At 37.1% G+C, this 14,998-nt stretch overlaps 3 protein-coding genes across 4 annotated transcripts; 2 read left to right on the top strand and 1 right to left on the bottom strand.

Moving 5' to 3' along the window:
* The first annotated feature begins 256 nt into the window (after window positions 1-256).
* Window positions 257-6,828, top strand: LOC141906121 (dimethylglycine dehydrogenase, mitochondrial-like). Its single transcript, XM_074795329.1, has 16 exons — window positions 257-580; window positions 2,243-2,405; window positions 2,563-2,661; window positions 2,739-2,903; window positions 2,976-3,180; window positions 3,256-3,371; window positions 3,606-3,738; window positions 3,829-4,027; window positions 4,513-4,635; window positions 4,713-4,867; window positions 4,950-5,167; window positions 5,254-5,384; window positions 5,461-5,678; window positions 5,759-5,976; window positions 6,063-6,197; window positions 6,274-6,828. Exons 1-16 carry the CDS (start codon window positions 468-470, stop codon window positions 6,487-6,489), a joined length of 2,607 nt encoding a protein of 868 aa, XP_074651430.1. The 5' UTR covers window positions 257-467; the 3' UTR covers window positions 6,490-6,828.
* A 499-nt stretch (window positions 6,829-7,327) lies between these two features.
* On the top strand, window positions 7,328-12,579 carry LOC141906122 (dimethylglycine dehydrogenase, mitochondrial-like). Its single transcript, XM_074795330.1, has 16 exons — window positions 7,328-7,523; window positions 8,119-8,281; window positions 8,430-8,528; window positions 8,604-8,768; window positions 8,854-9,058; window positions 9,129-9,244; window positions 9,374-9,506; window positions 9,594-9,792; window positions 9,980-10,102; window positions 10,177-10,331; window positions 10,414-10,631; window positions 10,978-11,108; window positions 11,190-11,407; window positions 11,491-11,708; window positions 11,780-11,914; window positions 11,991-12,579. Exons 1-16 carry the CDS (start codon window positions 7,411-7,413, stop codon window positions 12,204-12,206), a joined length of 2,607 nt encoding a protein of 868 aa, XP_074651431.1. The 5' UTR covers window positions 7,328-7,410; the 3' UTR covers window positions 12,207-12,579.
* Window positions 12,580-12,661: 82 nt separating this feature from the next.
* Window positions 12,662-14,467, bottom strand: LOC141906124 (cytosolic iron-sulfur assembly component 2A-like). Of its 2 annotated transcripts, none has more exons than XM_074795333.1 (5): window positions 14,322-14,467; window positions 13,936-14,100; window positions 13,543-13,638; window positions 13,326-13,432; window positions 12,662-12,970 (listed from the first exon to the last, which is right to left on the bottom strand). In XM_074795333.1, exons 1-4 carry the CDS (start codon window positions 14,347-14,349, stop codon window positions 13,332-13,334), a joined length of 390 nt encoding a protein of 129 aa, XP_074651434.1. In that variant the 5' UTR covers window positions 14,350-14,467; the 3' UTR covers window positions 12,662-12,970; window positions 13,326-13,331. The 2 variants fall into 2 exon arrangements, with proteins under 2 accessions (XP_074651434.1, XP_074651433.1); XM_074795332.1 differs by having other exon boundaries at window positions 12,662-12,973.
* Between the last annotated feature and the right edge of the window lie 531 nt (window positions 14,468-14,998).

The raw sequence follows: 14,998 nt of genomic DNA on the forward strand, positions 1-14,998 counted from the left end.
ATGGATTAGTTTAGAGAAAACATGCATCAATTCTATTAATCTATATGTCTATGAAGCATTTGTGAATTAAGAATGTTTGTTTACATCCAACCTGCCACCCCTTCAACATGAAAATGCGTGGAACTACGACGTGTTATTGGTCTATTTCATTGATTGTGCGAACTCCCACTGAACTCCAAGTTGATGTTCAGTGCTTCTTTGTAAAATGTATCACACTAAACCAGTGCATTGAACTAGTTTTGAGTGCAATGAACTGACAATTTGAGCAATTCAATTTTTGAAAAGTCTGCTTTTAGATATATTGGAAATTTTGATCAAGTATAGCAGAGCGTAACAGACAATTCGGCGGGGCGGCTTATGAATAACGGATCAGCTTGGAACGAACCACGTTTCAATTGTTGACAATTTAATCCGACAGAATAATAAATACTAGAAAACCGGTTGGTAGTGGTAAAATATCAACAACAATGCTGAGCTGTGCGAGGAACGTGGGAAGGCCCAAGCGGCTGAAAGTGCCCTGGGCGCAAGTGTCATCATTTGCATCATCATCACCATCAGACAAACAGACATCAGGAAAAAGGTAAGCATTGCTCACAATAAATCAATATCAATGATACACCACAGTCTGAATACTGTCGGATGCCTAAAAACTTCATACTGTGTATTACGTAAGATTGTAATGAAATCGTTGACTTCGTTGGTTGAATCATGAAATTTCAATAGACCCGAGGTTCCCTAGGTTTTATCTTAATCTATCATAAAATATCATAATATCGATTAGCCACAATGCTGACTAATGTGTTGGATGCCTAAAAACTTAATTTTCAACACCTTAATAAAACTTTTGAAACAGGTTTTTCTTGAATGAATCATAAAATTTAATAAAGCTAAGACCCTGAGATTCATTTTTTTCCAATAGACCGTGTTAAAACGAATTCCATATCATTACACCATTTCTTGGACCTTTAATTAAGAATCTTGGATAAATTGAATAATTATGGCTTAATTAATTATTTTCACAATCAATTCAATTGGGGTGAATATTTACTAAGGATGATCTTTGTTTAAGCAGTTCGTCCTTCAATCCAGTTTTATTTGAATTGGGTCGAGTCAATCCAGTTTTTCCGGGTCGCGTAAGATAATGATTAAAACTTTGGACCTATTTGCCAGGTTGTTTTCTCACGAGTCCACTTCATAACCGGTTGGTACAAAGATTGAAAAACCGCTTCTATCAGGAGCCGTGTGAGTTTTTCTTATCAGACCCGTTCACTGATAAATCGCATTGTTTGGCCGACTGTTAGATAGATCCAGTTTGAAATGTGGTGCCAAAAAGAGTGCATTGAGAAACCAGATAATATCTGACCAAAGTTTGAATGTCTGATTAGGCCTATATCACTATTTATGTTATTAAGTCAGTCCTACTTGTACCTAATCTCTAACTATGTTATCTGAGGAAAACAGTACCGTATGAGCCCTAGGTCTACCTTTTCATTCAATTGATCAAACTCTGGCCTTCAACGAACCTTGTCATTTCTTCTCTTGTATCTATCAGTATCTTTATCATTTTCCGTAAGATTTGGAGTAATTAGTGAGAACGATTATTCTACGGATGAGTCTAGAAGTTCAGAAGTACAGTCAAACCCCGATATGCTGCTCTCTCATTTACCGCCACCCCCGCCTACCGCCGGGTTTTCTCAATGTACATCTCTATACGAATACATCGTAAAACACCCCCGATATGCCGCCATACTCTCTACACCGCCAAAATCATTCTGCACCGATGTGGGCGGTACATTGGGGTTGACTATACAATCAAAATATAACTTACACTCAAGAGACACATCCTCTCATTTGTATAAATAGTATTATGTATTATGAATAGAGCCATAATAAATGCGCATTCTAGTTAAATTAATGATGGACCTTTAACTTTTGTGCCCTGGGTGATTAATATTGCATGAGGTGATAGAATACTTCATGCTTGTTTCCAAATGACAAATAGTTCATCTATGCATCCATAATTTTCATTATGTCTGACTAGGCAGTTAATCGACATGATATCCCTATTGTTATGATGTCATAGTAGAACTTCATTACAACAAACTTCAGGGAACTTGAACATCCCTTTCAATGAACAACAGGGGACCAGAAAATATACATCCACTTGATCAAATGGCCATACCCGGTAAATCACCACTGTATTTACAAGTTTGCCATGATGTTTGTATTATATTTTCTCCAGTGAGCACAAGCTGACTAAACGCCTGCACCAGGATGCTGAAACAGTGATCATCGGTGGAGGATGTGTCGGAGTCAGTTTAGCGTATCATCTCGCTAAAGCCGGTATGAAAGATGTAGTTCTGTTAGAGAAAACTGAATTGACAGCAGGATCAACATGGCACGCTGTAAGGACCGGTACTAAAAAAGTGCCAACTTACCATCTGATCTCTATACAGACTTCGATAACATTTCTCAACATTTGATGCGATCATTTCCTTTGTTGAAGAACCAACCTCGCGCATACAGTATCTGAAATGTAAAAATATCCTTAAATAATTTCAGGCTGGTCTCACAACCTATTTTCACCCTGGAATTAACGTAAAAAATATCCATTACTATGGTTTGAATCTTTATAAGACACTAGAAGAAGAAACTGGACAGGTAAATAAGATGCTCCCTAGAAATTACCCCTTCGTTATTGAGTCTTTTACGACAATTCATTAAAATATAATCTTCAGGCCGTCAGTTTCCATCAACCTGGTAGTTTGAGACTGGCTAAAGTCCCGGCAAGAATGGATGAATTTCGTTATCAAATGCAACGCCAAGGATGGAATAAAGCTGAACAATGGTTGATGAACGAAGATGAAATACACAAAATTCATCCATTACTGAATATGGACAAGGTAAAATGCATTTCTAAAAGCCTTTTAAAAGTTAACTGAATGTAATGGTAATGGTAATGGTTCTTGTTGCAGATTCTAGGCGGTCTGTTCAACCCAGGGGATGGCCATATTGACCCGTATTCTTTGACAATGGCATTGTCGATAGGAGCACGAATGTACGGAGCCGAGATCTACCAGGGGGCGCCGATAGACGGGTTGAAACAGAAAGAGGACGGAACATGGGACGTAGAAACACCACATGGAACGCTACGAGCTAAACGAATCGTCAACGCTGCAGGTTTGTCAAACGCATGATAAACTATTAACTGACTGGTGAATCCATAGAAAATGATTGAGTATTCTTATTCAACAGGATTCTGGGCGCGTGAGGTTGGAAAAATGGTAGGAATTGATTTACCTTTAGTTCCAATTCACCATCAGTACATCGTGACAGATACGATAAAAGAAGTAGCCGAACTAGAACATGAGGTGCGTATTTCATTGTAGTGCATTTCATCTGTATCCCTTGCAGATGGGCTTGCTTATGAGTACGCGAGTACCAGTATTGTTATTCCTTCTGTAAATATAATATCATATACCAAATACACTAGTATGCAACAGTACACAAACAGTAGTCAACAGTATTCATAAATAAACGTCCACCAAAAAAATTTAGCAGTCCTAAATTTCGAAAGTAAACCAGAGTATTTTTCCTCTTAAAAGGTGCCAGTAATAAGAGACTTGGAGGGCTCATATTACTGTCGACAAGAGAAGAAAGGTCTTTTGATCGGGCCTTATGAAGCGGGAGAGAAAATGAAACTATGTGATGATTGGTATGATAACGGAGCGCCACCAGGTATGAAATTATCCAATAAAAAATACCTGACAAAAAAACAAACAATAATTCAGATCATTTTGAGATAATTGAAACGTTTTATTGATTTAGGTTTCGGTAAAGAGCTGTTCGAACCTGATTTGGATCGGATAAGCGACCACTTGGACATTGCCATGGAAACAATCCCGGTGATGGAGACTGCTAACATTATGACAACTGTATCTGGTCCTATAACCTATACGCCGGATATATTACCAATGATAGGACCGTATCAGGGTTTACGCAATTATTGGACCATGGTCGGCTTTGGGTAAGTTTTGACTAAAATTGACTCCTTATATAACTAAAATCCTTTAAAGTGTTATTATCACTTAACTCGAACACAAAAATTAGAAACGTTGCGACAGAATCAAATTTCATCACCTAACTGTAATCATCATCGGTCCCTATAGATTTGAGTAAAAAGTCTACTGTATAAATTGTTTCTTCTTCACGGTATTATCAACCTAGTAATCCTGCTGATCCAATTTATCAAAAATACTACATAAATTTCTTTTCCAATCGGAAGCGGATCCGCTCTACAGTGCCGTAGCCATAAACAACTCAGTACCTCGTGTTGAATATACGTGCCACGCCTAGCTACAATAATCGATTGAAAAAATATGTAGAAAGATTAAATATATGGGGTGATTTTTACACCCCAAATATTTAACATAAAATAAAGATTGAACACACAGGAAATTGGAAACCGGGCAACGTTAGACATCTAACCAATGAAATATGTATTATTTCTAGTTATGGAATAGCACATGCCGGAGGAGCTGGTAAATATATAGCTGACTGGATCATTAACGGCGAACCATCGTACGACCTAATTGAACTCGATCCAAACCGTTATAAAAGTAACTGGTGCAACAGGTAAATAAATATACATAACATTTTCATATATCACAAGTTTGTTCAAACAGAACCTGAAGTCAATGATAATAATCTAGGTCGTACACGCTGACAAAATGCCGCGAATCTTATGGATTTAACAATCTGATTGGTTACCCGAAAGAAGAACGATTTGGAGGACGACCAACATGTCGTGTTAGCGGCGTTTATGAACTTACTAAAGAAAGAGGAGCAGAGATGGGTTTCCACGCAGGTATTTAACATCAAATATATTTCAGTGTTCCCAGATATAAAGTACATTGAGATATGAATAACTTGAGTGTCTTCGTTGTTAGGTTGGGAACAGCCGAATTGGTTCGTGAAGCCCGGAGATGTCGAGGGATACAAACCGAGTTATAGAAGTACAAACTGGTTTCAACCGGTCGCTCGAGAATGTGAGTTGGTGCTCAAAAATGCTGGAATCGTTGATCTAACACCTTTCGCGAAGTTCTATATCAAGGGAAAAGATGCGCATCAATTCATGGATCACTTGTGCGCTAATGCCGTACCTAAGGTGAAATTTCATTCTAAACATCGAAAGTATAATTTTCAAGCGTATAATTTTTTCTACACATACAAAATAAAGATTTTCTTGCGTAGGTCGGTACAACAAATATCTCACATATGCTGACACCTCTTGGACGGGTTTACGCTGAATTAACAGTGACCTGTGTCGACCCCGAGACATTCTTTATTGTTACTGGCTCTGGCTCTGAATTACACGATCTGCGGTAAGTTTGATTATATTTGTCGTCGAGATACACTAGAGATAAGTTATTACTCCATATTATTACTTGATATTTTCAGATGGATTGAAGAGAAAGCTGTAGAAGGCAGTTATAAGGTTGATATCAGTAACGTGACCGATGATATCGGTGTATTAGGTATAGCTGGACCGAGATCACGAGAAATCCTACAGAAGTTAACTGATGAAGATTTGAGCAACGAAGCATTCAAATTCCTACAAATGAAACATTTCGAAGTAGCTGGCATACCATTATTTGCTGTCCGTATATCCTATACAGGTAAGTTAACTTTACTAACCACTAACCTGAGCTACCATATCACCAATCCGATTGAAAAAATTACAATTTTTATATTACAGGTGAACTGGGATGGGAACTGAACTGTAAACAATCAGAAATGGCCGATCTCTACAAAGCTTTGCTCGAAGCTGGAAAACCATACGGCATCGGAGACTTTGGCACGTACGCGATGGCTTCTATGAGAATAGAGAAAGGATTCAGAGCGTGGGGATCAGATATGAATATAGACACAAACCCATTAGAAGCGGGACTCGGTTTCTTCGTCAAGTTGAAGAAGGTAGCTTACAAATTGATGTTTCAAGATTCCTCGGGATTTCTTTTCTTAAGTTTACCAGTTAACCAAAATTCATTTACCTTTTTTAGAAAGCTGATTTCATCGGCAAAAAAGCTTTGCTAGAAATCAAAGCAAATGGCCTCAAAAGAAAACTGGTTCACCTCATTGTTGATACGAGTGATGTTGATCCAGAAGGCAATGAAACGATCTGGCATGATGGAAAGGTAATTTGACAACTGGCTTAAAGTGAAAAGTATAATCGAAGATGATTTCTATACATTTTGTCTTTATATTTTACAGGTTGTGGGAAATACGACATCAGGTGCATACGGACACCAAATCAATAACAGCATCGCCTTTGGTTATTTACCGATGGAATTGGCAAAAGCTGGTACTGAGGTGTACGTCGAACTTCTAGGTGAACGTCGTAAAGCTTCAGTGATAGCGGAACCTCCAGTTCTTATAGAGCCAGTCCGTACTAGACTAGCCACGCAGAAAGTGACCACTACTGCTTGAAATATTCTAATATATTCTTAATGTGAAGGCAATATGATGTAATGTTACTTATAAGTATTCTATTAAATTCCTTCAATTTGCGCTGTGTATAAAATTACTTAATCAAATATTGGTCAAACCATCATGCTCATGAAACTGTGGACATTTCTGCATCATGAGCGTTTGCATTTTTGTAAATAAAATTGCTCAAATTAACCTTTTAGTGATCATTATACTGTATATCTTAGGATCAATGAAGTGTGAACTCTGAATCAGTGTATTTTTACAGGTGAGGAGGAATATGACTTGTGTAAAAAAGTGTTATGCAAAATGTTTTGAGTGTTTATCATTTTATAATAAAACTGCTAATATGATTGTTGAATTAGTTAATTCAGTACATTTTTAAGTGAATCTGGGTACTCGGGACGAATTTACTAAAATGTTGAAATTATGTCGAAAGCAAAGAATGAATTCATTTTCCTGGATAAAATTATTCAAAGTGAATGGCTTTTCCATGTGATCATGATAAAAAGACTTTGGCCTATTCAAAATATTCATGAATTAAAACTAGTTTGTAGACATTGAACCTACAAACCCTTCAACAAAACATATCCAAACTTGCTACCCAACAGCGGTAGAGTGAGTAATTCATTCATTATTACCCCCACCAAACTTCAGTCGAAGTTTATAGTTGAATATATCTCAAATGATTTTTAACTTGTTTCGTAAGTGATAAAAATACAATCTTTAAAAAGCCTGCTGAGAGTAACAATAACAATGAAATGTTTATAAAATCAGTACGCTTATCGGTTTTACTATCATCCGACTACATGTACATATACAAGTGGGACAGCTCCTGAATAACGTAACAGCCTGGAACAAGTTATATTCAGCTTTAGAAAAAAATTGAACTAGAAAACTAACGATACTTTAGTAAAAACTATGCTGAGCTGCGTGAGGAACGTGGGAAGGCCCAAACGGCTGAAAGGGCCCTGGATGTCGGTGTCATCATTTACCTCATCATCACCATCAGATAAACAGACATCAGGAAAAAGGTAAATAACAGAATCCCAGGGGCGGTGTTCAGAATTACACATACATGTACAATGCATATACCAACCGGTGTTATGACCAAAATTTAAAAAAAACTTTCAGTCATAATATTTGAACTTTTGCTTTTGCATACCATAGTCACATGAAATATGAGCTAACAATGAACAATATAGTAGTTTATAGGGGAACATATCAGACACTGGCCACAATAGAATCAGTTAACAAGAAAACTAACTAAAAAGTGTATTGATGCCTTGAAAAATAACACATTGTCGACAATAAAGAATATAATATAAATCATATAAAAATTTAAGTCTTCAGCCATGCTGACACGGAGACCATTTGGCTTGTACTTGATTAGAGCCTGTTCACATGTAAAAATCACTCACTCGTTACTAAAATTCTATCAAAATGATGCTGTGGCATGTGAGGTGAATCACCAGTAGCATTCTCATTGAATAATTTGGCACTGGTCTGATGCAATGGTTTTGGTCAGGCAGGCCAAATCTAGCCCGCGTCAAACAGGTACAGGCCCATTCAGTACAAGTGTGAATTTTTTATCGTGGTTTTTAACTGTAGCTAACTTGTATTCTTCAGCAAACACAAGCTGACTAAACGCCTACACCAGGATGCTGGAACAGTGATCATCGGTGGAGGATGTGTCGGAGTCAGTTTAGCGTATCATCTCGCTAAAGCCGGTATGAAAGATGTAGTTCTGTTAGAGAAAACTGAATTAACAGCAGGATCAACATGGCACGCTGTAAGGACCGGTACTAAAAAAGTGCCAACTTACCATCACTATGCAGACTACTTTAATAGCATTTCTCAACACTGTTGATGTGATCTTTTTCTTTGTTGAAGAATCATTTAACTGAAATGTAAAAAAGACCTTTTATTAACTATTTCAGGCTGGCGGCACAACTTATTTCCACCCAGGAATAAACATGAAAAACATCCATTATTATAGTTTGAACCTTTACAAGAAACTGGAAAAAGAAACTGGACAGGTAAATATGATCATTCTGTACATAAACTTCATCTTAATATGGCTACAACTTCCTTGATGATATAGCTTCCTCTAGGCTGTAGGCTTCCACGATCCTGGAAGTTTGAGACTGGCAAAGACACCGGCAAGAATGGATGAATTTCGTTATCAAATGCAACGCCAAGGATGGAATAAAGCTGAACAATGGTTGATGAATGAAGATGAAATACACAAAATGCATCCATTACTGAATATGGACAAGGTACTAAATCTGAGAACTGAAATATCATATCTTATGAATACCCGGTACAACAAAAAATCTTAAAATTCAATCGTTTTTATTTCAGATTCTAGGCGGTCTATTCAACCCAGGAGATGGCCATATTGATCCATACTCGATGACAATGGCATTGTCAATAGGAGCACGAATGTACGGAGCCGAAATCTATCAGGGGGCGCCGGTAAATGGCTTAAAAATGAAAGAGGACGGAACATGGGACGTAGAAACACCACATGGAACTCTACGAGCTAAACGAATCGTCAACGCTGCAGGTTTGTCAAACGCATGATTACAAACTAACTACAGAAATCCAATAGTAACCAATTCTGTTTTATTTCACAGGATTCTGGGCGCGTGAGGTTGGAAAAATGGTAGGAATTGATTTACCTTTAGTTCCCGTGCAACACCAGTACATTGTGACAGATACAATAAAAGAAGTAGCCGAACTAGAACATGAGGTAGGTCTGCGGTGATAATAGAAACCATTGGTAATTCCAGAATAAATCTCTGAAAAGAAATCACAAACACTGTTCATTTTTGAGAGTCTTTTAAGTTGATACAAGTTTTTATTGTTTTCCTTTCTTTAGCTGCCAGTGATCAGGGATTTAGAGGGTTCGTATGCCTGTCGACAAGAAAAGAAAGGTCTATTGATCGGGCTTTACGAGGCTGGAGAGAAAATGAAACTATGCGATGATTGGTATGATAACGGAGTTCCACCAGGTATTAACAAATATGATATAAATATAACTATGAAATTGATATGCTATATTGAAATAATTCAAATATATACAAAATACATTCATTCAGGGTTTGGTAAAGAGCTTTTTGAACCCGATTTGGATCGGATAAACGATAACTTGAATATCGCCATTGAAACCATCCCGGTGATGGAAACTGCTAACATTACGACAACGATATCTGGTCCTATAACCTATACGCCGGACGTATTACCAATGATAGGACCGTATCAGGGTTTACGCAATTACTGGACCATGGTCGGCTTTGGGTAAGGTACATATTTCACTAATACAACGACCGCTATTCATTTTCTCTTTGTTTTTAGAATAGGTTATGCTTTGCCATGCTGTACACCAATCTGTATTCATATCACTGAATCATAGACCAAATGCTACTTACTACAATAAATTTGAGACGATGTCCTTAAATCAGTGAAATACATGTATCATTTCCAGTTATGGCATAGTGCATGCAGGAGGAGCTGGTAAATATATAGCTGACTGGATCATTAACGGCGAACCATCGTACGACCTAATTGAAGTAGATCCAAACCGTTATAAAAGCAACTGGTGCAACAGGTAACCTATAATTAATATCGAAATCTTGATTTTTTGTGTAATGGTAGAATCTAAAGTCATTGATAATAATCTAGGTCGTACACGCTGACAAAATGCCGCGAATCATATGGATTTAACAATCTGATCGGTTATCCGAAAGAAGAACGATTTGGAGGACGACCAACATGTCGTGTTAGCGGAGTTTATGAACTTACTAAAGAAAGAGGAGCAGAGATGGGTTTCCACACAGGTAGTTGCATCAATCGATTGACTGATCAATGTTCGATGTTCCCCAAAATAAAAGCGTTGATTTTTTCTATGTTTTTGCCTAGGATGGGAACATCCGAATTGGTTCGTGAAGCCCGGAGATATCGAGGGATACAAACCGAGTTATAGAAGAACAAACTGGTTTCAACCGGTCAAAAGAGAATGCCAGATGGTGCTCAACGATGCTGGAATCATTGATCTATCACCATTGGCCAAATTTTACCTTAAGGGAAAAGATGCGCATCAATTCTTGGATCACTTATGCGCTAATACCGTACCTGAGGTGAAATTTCATTTTAGATCTTGAATACTAAAGGAATAGGCTATAACGTATGAATGTAATGAATAACAGCCTACTTCATTAACTAGCAACATAATTCATGATAAGCACAGTACAGTAGACTCTGTTTACCCCTGCAGTCAATTTCCTTAGATTATATCACATGTCTGGGACAAGATATTACATTCTCATTCAAATTCAACGACCCATCCATCGCCGACTGCCCCAGAGTATAGATATCTGAATTGAATTAATCAACTAGTCCCATGAAATCCGAGGCAAGCCAAGTCTACTGTATAATGCATCACTGATTGAAGATATCACTCAATATGTCTGATACCTTGTATAGGCCGGTACAACAAATATCTCACATATGCTGACACCTGGTGGACGGGTTTACGCTGAATTAACAGTCACTTGTGTCGACCGTGAGACATTCTTCATTGTTACACATTCTGTATCGGAATTACATGATCTGCGGTAAGTTTAAGAAATTGTTCATCCAAAATCTTGGAACCTTTTATCACTTTTGAAAACATCATTGCTAATCTATCATTTCAGATGGATTGAAGAGAAAGCTGTAGAAGGCAGTTATAACGTTGATATCAGTAACGTGACCGATGATATCGGTGTATTAGGTATAGCTGGACCGAGATCACGAGAAATCCTACAGAGGTTAACTGATGAAGATTTGAGCAACGAAGCATTCAAATTCCTACAAATGAAACATTTCGAAGTAGCTGGCATACCATTATTTGCTGTCCGTATATCCTACACAGGTGATATCAATGTCCTAACTCATTATACAGCATGAACAGTTTCTAAAATAAGTAATTAAAACAATTACTGTATCTCTTTACAGGTGAACTGGGATGGGAAATGTTCTGTAAACCATCAGAAATGGCCGATCTCTACAAAGCTTTGCTCGAAGCTGGAAAACCATACGGCATCGGAGATTTCGGTGCATACGCAATGGCTTCAATGAGAATAGAAAAAGGATTCAGAGCGTGGAGATTTGATATGAATATAGATACAAACCCATTAGAAGCTGGACTTGTGTCATTCATCAAGTTGAAAAAGGTGAATAATTTTCCTCGGATTTAGTCATATTTGTTTCGGTAAAATTTGCTGTCATTCCTTTTAATTTACAGAAAGCTGATTTCATCGGCAAGAAAGCTTTACTTGAAATCAAAGCTAATGGCCTCAAAAGAAAACTGGTTCATCTTATAGTCGACACCAGTGATGTTGATCCTGAAGGTCTTGAAACGATCTGGCATGATGGAAAGGTAATTTGAAGAAATAAGCGGAATTTAATCAAACACGCATTGGATGAATTTTAATTATTGTCTACAATTTTTACAGGTTGTAGGAAATACGACATCAGGTGCTTACGGACACCATATCAATAACAGCATCGCCTTTGGTTATTTACCGATTGAATTGGCAAAAGCTGGTACTGAGGTGTACGTTGAACTTCTAGGTGAACGTCGTAAAGCTTCAGTGATAGCCGAACCTCCAGTTCTAACAGAACCAGTCCGTACTAGACTAGCCACGCAGAAAGTGACCACTACTGCTTGAGATATTTCCATTGAGACAATATGATGAGAAATAATGATTATTGGGACAGATGCATAAGTTTTAAGTAAAATACTTAGACATTAAGTAAAATGATTAAGTCACTATCACTAGAAACTAGTGGAAACCTAACTGTCAAATACCTAGTCCATCATACTGCCTAGATTAATCTATCACCATACCAAGGATTTATGAACTTTTATGCTGAATGAAATTTGCATATCTATGAATTTACAATTATGATTGAAATGATGTACCAAGTCCATAAAGATATAATATATGTGATTATTGATTTGGATCCATGCTTTTATTATGAAATATGCGCACAATTCAAATGCATAAGTCAAATTCTAGCATTTATAATAAAACTGTTAAAGCGATTGTCGAGTTTGTCTTTTATTCGAAGGGCAAAAAAAAGAAAAACCTACATCATTCATCAATCTAACAAACAAATTAGATAATTTACTATTTACACAATTTATATTTTTCCTTCATTCAAGACCACATATCTACAGTTATATGATTGGTATAAAATACTGCAACAGTCCGTTATAGTAAAACTGCATAGCCTAGAGTTCTTTACAGTTCTCAAATAGCAGACTTCACTGCAGATATATATGCACAAAATAGCGATTTCAATTCAATAATCTATCACAGATTGAAAGATAGCACCGATTATGTCTAATCCATTTCCGAAGACAACAAGTCACATAATCAATGTACAGCACACAATCCAGAACCAGACTACGCTAGTATCCACATCCAAACTACTGAAATCAATTTTAAATCATTTTTAGAATGGTCCAAGCGCCTGAAACTATATATCTCAATGAGTTGATGATCTATTTGACCAAAGTCAGATGCAAGACGAAATACAACTTTACGTTTGACTTATACTTCACCAGACCCCTAGAAGGGATATAATGCTAAGGAAGAATAATATAATGCTTCGTTTAGTTCCTGGACTTTTAAGGTTAAATCATCTACATCTTAACTTGGTTTTGGTTATTGCAGTGGTAAAACGTTGAAATATAGGCGTTAAAAGTTGGGATGTTCGTGAAATTAGATCTATCTATATCTATAAAGCAAAGCTCTCCTCAATCCTTCTAAGATCTAACCTACCACGGTTCAGTAGTCTCTTTCTTCGATGCAATTATTTACAAGCTGTTGTAGGTTTGGATTTTCCATAGCTGCAGCGATTCTTTCTTTATCATTGATCTGCTTATTCACTGAAAACGAATAAAGATATTCAGTTACGACCTACAAAGGGACACGTTATTCTAGATCTTTTTTATACATGATCAATGAATGAATACGACTTTTTATCATCGGCGAATACCTTCATCTTCCGACGAATGGGTGCCTTTCTTAATCATGATATCCAATTTATGTTTAAACGACAAATTTTCTCTCAGTTTCACTCTCATACATAATCCTGAAAAAAAATTCCGCAATTTTGAGCTGAAATAAATTTTGCGCGATTATTTGAACCAATCGGAAAATGGACTCTCCGAGACAATTGAAGCCTTCAAAGGGTTCTGGTTTTTCATTTCTCTGAGGTAAATTGCTAACGGAATAAAAACCTGATACTTTTGATAACATTTTGTGATAGTGATTTCAATTTCAGTTTAATATCAGAATTCATTGATTGTTTTAATGCCATTTTAAATCGCGAACCATCTGGTGGCTTCCCGATACCTACTCAAAATTACAATTCCCAGTTTGAACTCACCGATAAGCGTAGCGAGGGAACAGTGAGGAACTGTCGGAGTGAATTCGATGTGAACGAGATGAGTTTCTTTATTAAACTGGTCGACGCGAACGCCATTTTCGTACACTACCTCTAGTTCTTCGAGCGTTTCTGGTTTTTCAGGATCTTGAATCGTACGTATGAGATCTGCATGGAATACGTACATTCCGAAATGATATAGCATATCCGGTATTCATTATTCGCAAGTATTTCTGATTCTTAACATCTTTAACATTCAACAACGGGTAAAAACATGATTAAACGATGAAGATTTTTACAAGGACACTGGAGTCTGGAAGGAGGGTTCACTTTGACTTTGTTTGCTTGTTTTTTTCCCAAATTCAATCGTTTTACTGACAATTACTTACCGTAGACTTCTCCTTCTAAATCATTCATATTAAAACTAGTCGGAACAGTTACGACTTGACGACATTAAGATTACAATTCTATCAGTTTAAGAAACATTTTGACAGCGAATTCCTCAGCAGTGTGTCAAGCAGATGTTTAGGTAACACCGCGGCGTTACTTAGTACTACTATGCGCATAGATAGGGTGGCTCCTGCGATATTCTCATGATTCATTTAATTTCTGTGTCTATGTTTGTTTATATATTCAATTAAGTTTTTGCTTTGATTTCAGTGCAAAAAAGGACTGAGACAACTGATTTTTTTTAAAATTTCGAATAAAAATTGGAGCTAGCTTTGTGACATAGGAATCCTCCGATAATATTAGGGATGCGATACACCGCCATCTTGCTGCCACCTAGGGCTTTTCCGTGTATTTACTTACATTTTCTCAGCTTGCACTAAAAAGTATGGAATATCACGCGAGAGAACGAGTAATGTACTTCAACGAGAGAATCAAACATCCAGAAATTTGAAAGATTAGAAAATCTAAAAGAACCATCGACGTGTGTAGACCGTTCCGAAACCCTTCTTTTTTTGTAAAAACGCAAGTCTTAAAACTGCTAACTAACACTGTCACTAATAAAGTAAAACGCTATCCAATCAATCCCATGACGGGGTTTGACCCAATTGACTTCAGA

This window comes from Tubulanus polymorphus, chromosome 5, assembly GCF_964204645.1.
Source record: "Tubulanus polymorphus chromosome 5, tnTubPoly1.2, whole genome shotgun sequence".
In the NCBI taxonomy this organism is placed as follows: Eukaryota; Metazoa; Nemertea; class Palaeonemertea; order Tubulaniformes; family Tubulanidae; genus Tubulanus; species Tubulanus polymorphus.

Excerpts from the sequence above, each read along its gene's own strand:
- LOC141906121 (XM_074795329.1), top strand. The coding sequence starts at position 468 with ATGCTGAGCTGTGCGAGGAACGTGGGAAGGCCCAAGCGGCTGAAAGTG. Across the intron at positions 2,662-2,738 it reads TAGAAGAAGAAACTGGACAG|GCCGTCAGTTTCCATCAACC; the intron begins GTAAATAAGATG and ends TATAATCTTCAG. Across the intron at positions 5,168-5,253 it reads GCGCTAATGCCGTACCTAAG|GTCGGTACAACAAATATCTC; the intron begins GTGAAATTTCAT and ends TTTCTTGCGTAG.
- LOC141906122 (XM_074795330.1), top strand. The coding sequence starts at position 7,411 with ATGCTGAGCTGCGTGAGGAACGTGGGAAGGCCCAAACGGCTGAAAGGG. Across the intron at positions 7,524-8,118 it reads AAACAGACATCAGGAAAAAG|CAAACACAAGCTGACTAAAC; the intron begins GTAAATAACAGA and ends TGTATTCTTCAG. Across the intron at positions 10,332-10,413 it reads AGAGATGGGTTTCCACACAG|GATGGGAACATCCGAATTGG; the intron begins GTAGTTGCATCA and ends GTTTTTGCCTAG.
- LOC141906124 (XM_074795333.1), bottom strand. The coding sequence starts at position 14,349 with ATGAATGATTTAGAAGGAGAAGTCTACG. Across the intron at positions 13,639-13,935 it reads TTCCCTCGCTACGCTTATCG|GATTATGTATGAGAGTGAAA; the intron begins GTGAGTTCAAAC and ends ATTTTTTTTCAG. Across the intron at positions 13,433-13,542 it reads CCATTCGTCGGAAGATGAAG|TGAATAAGCAGATCAATGAT; the intron begins GTATTCGCCGAT and ends ATTCGTTTTCAG.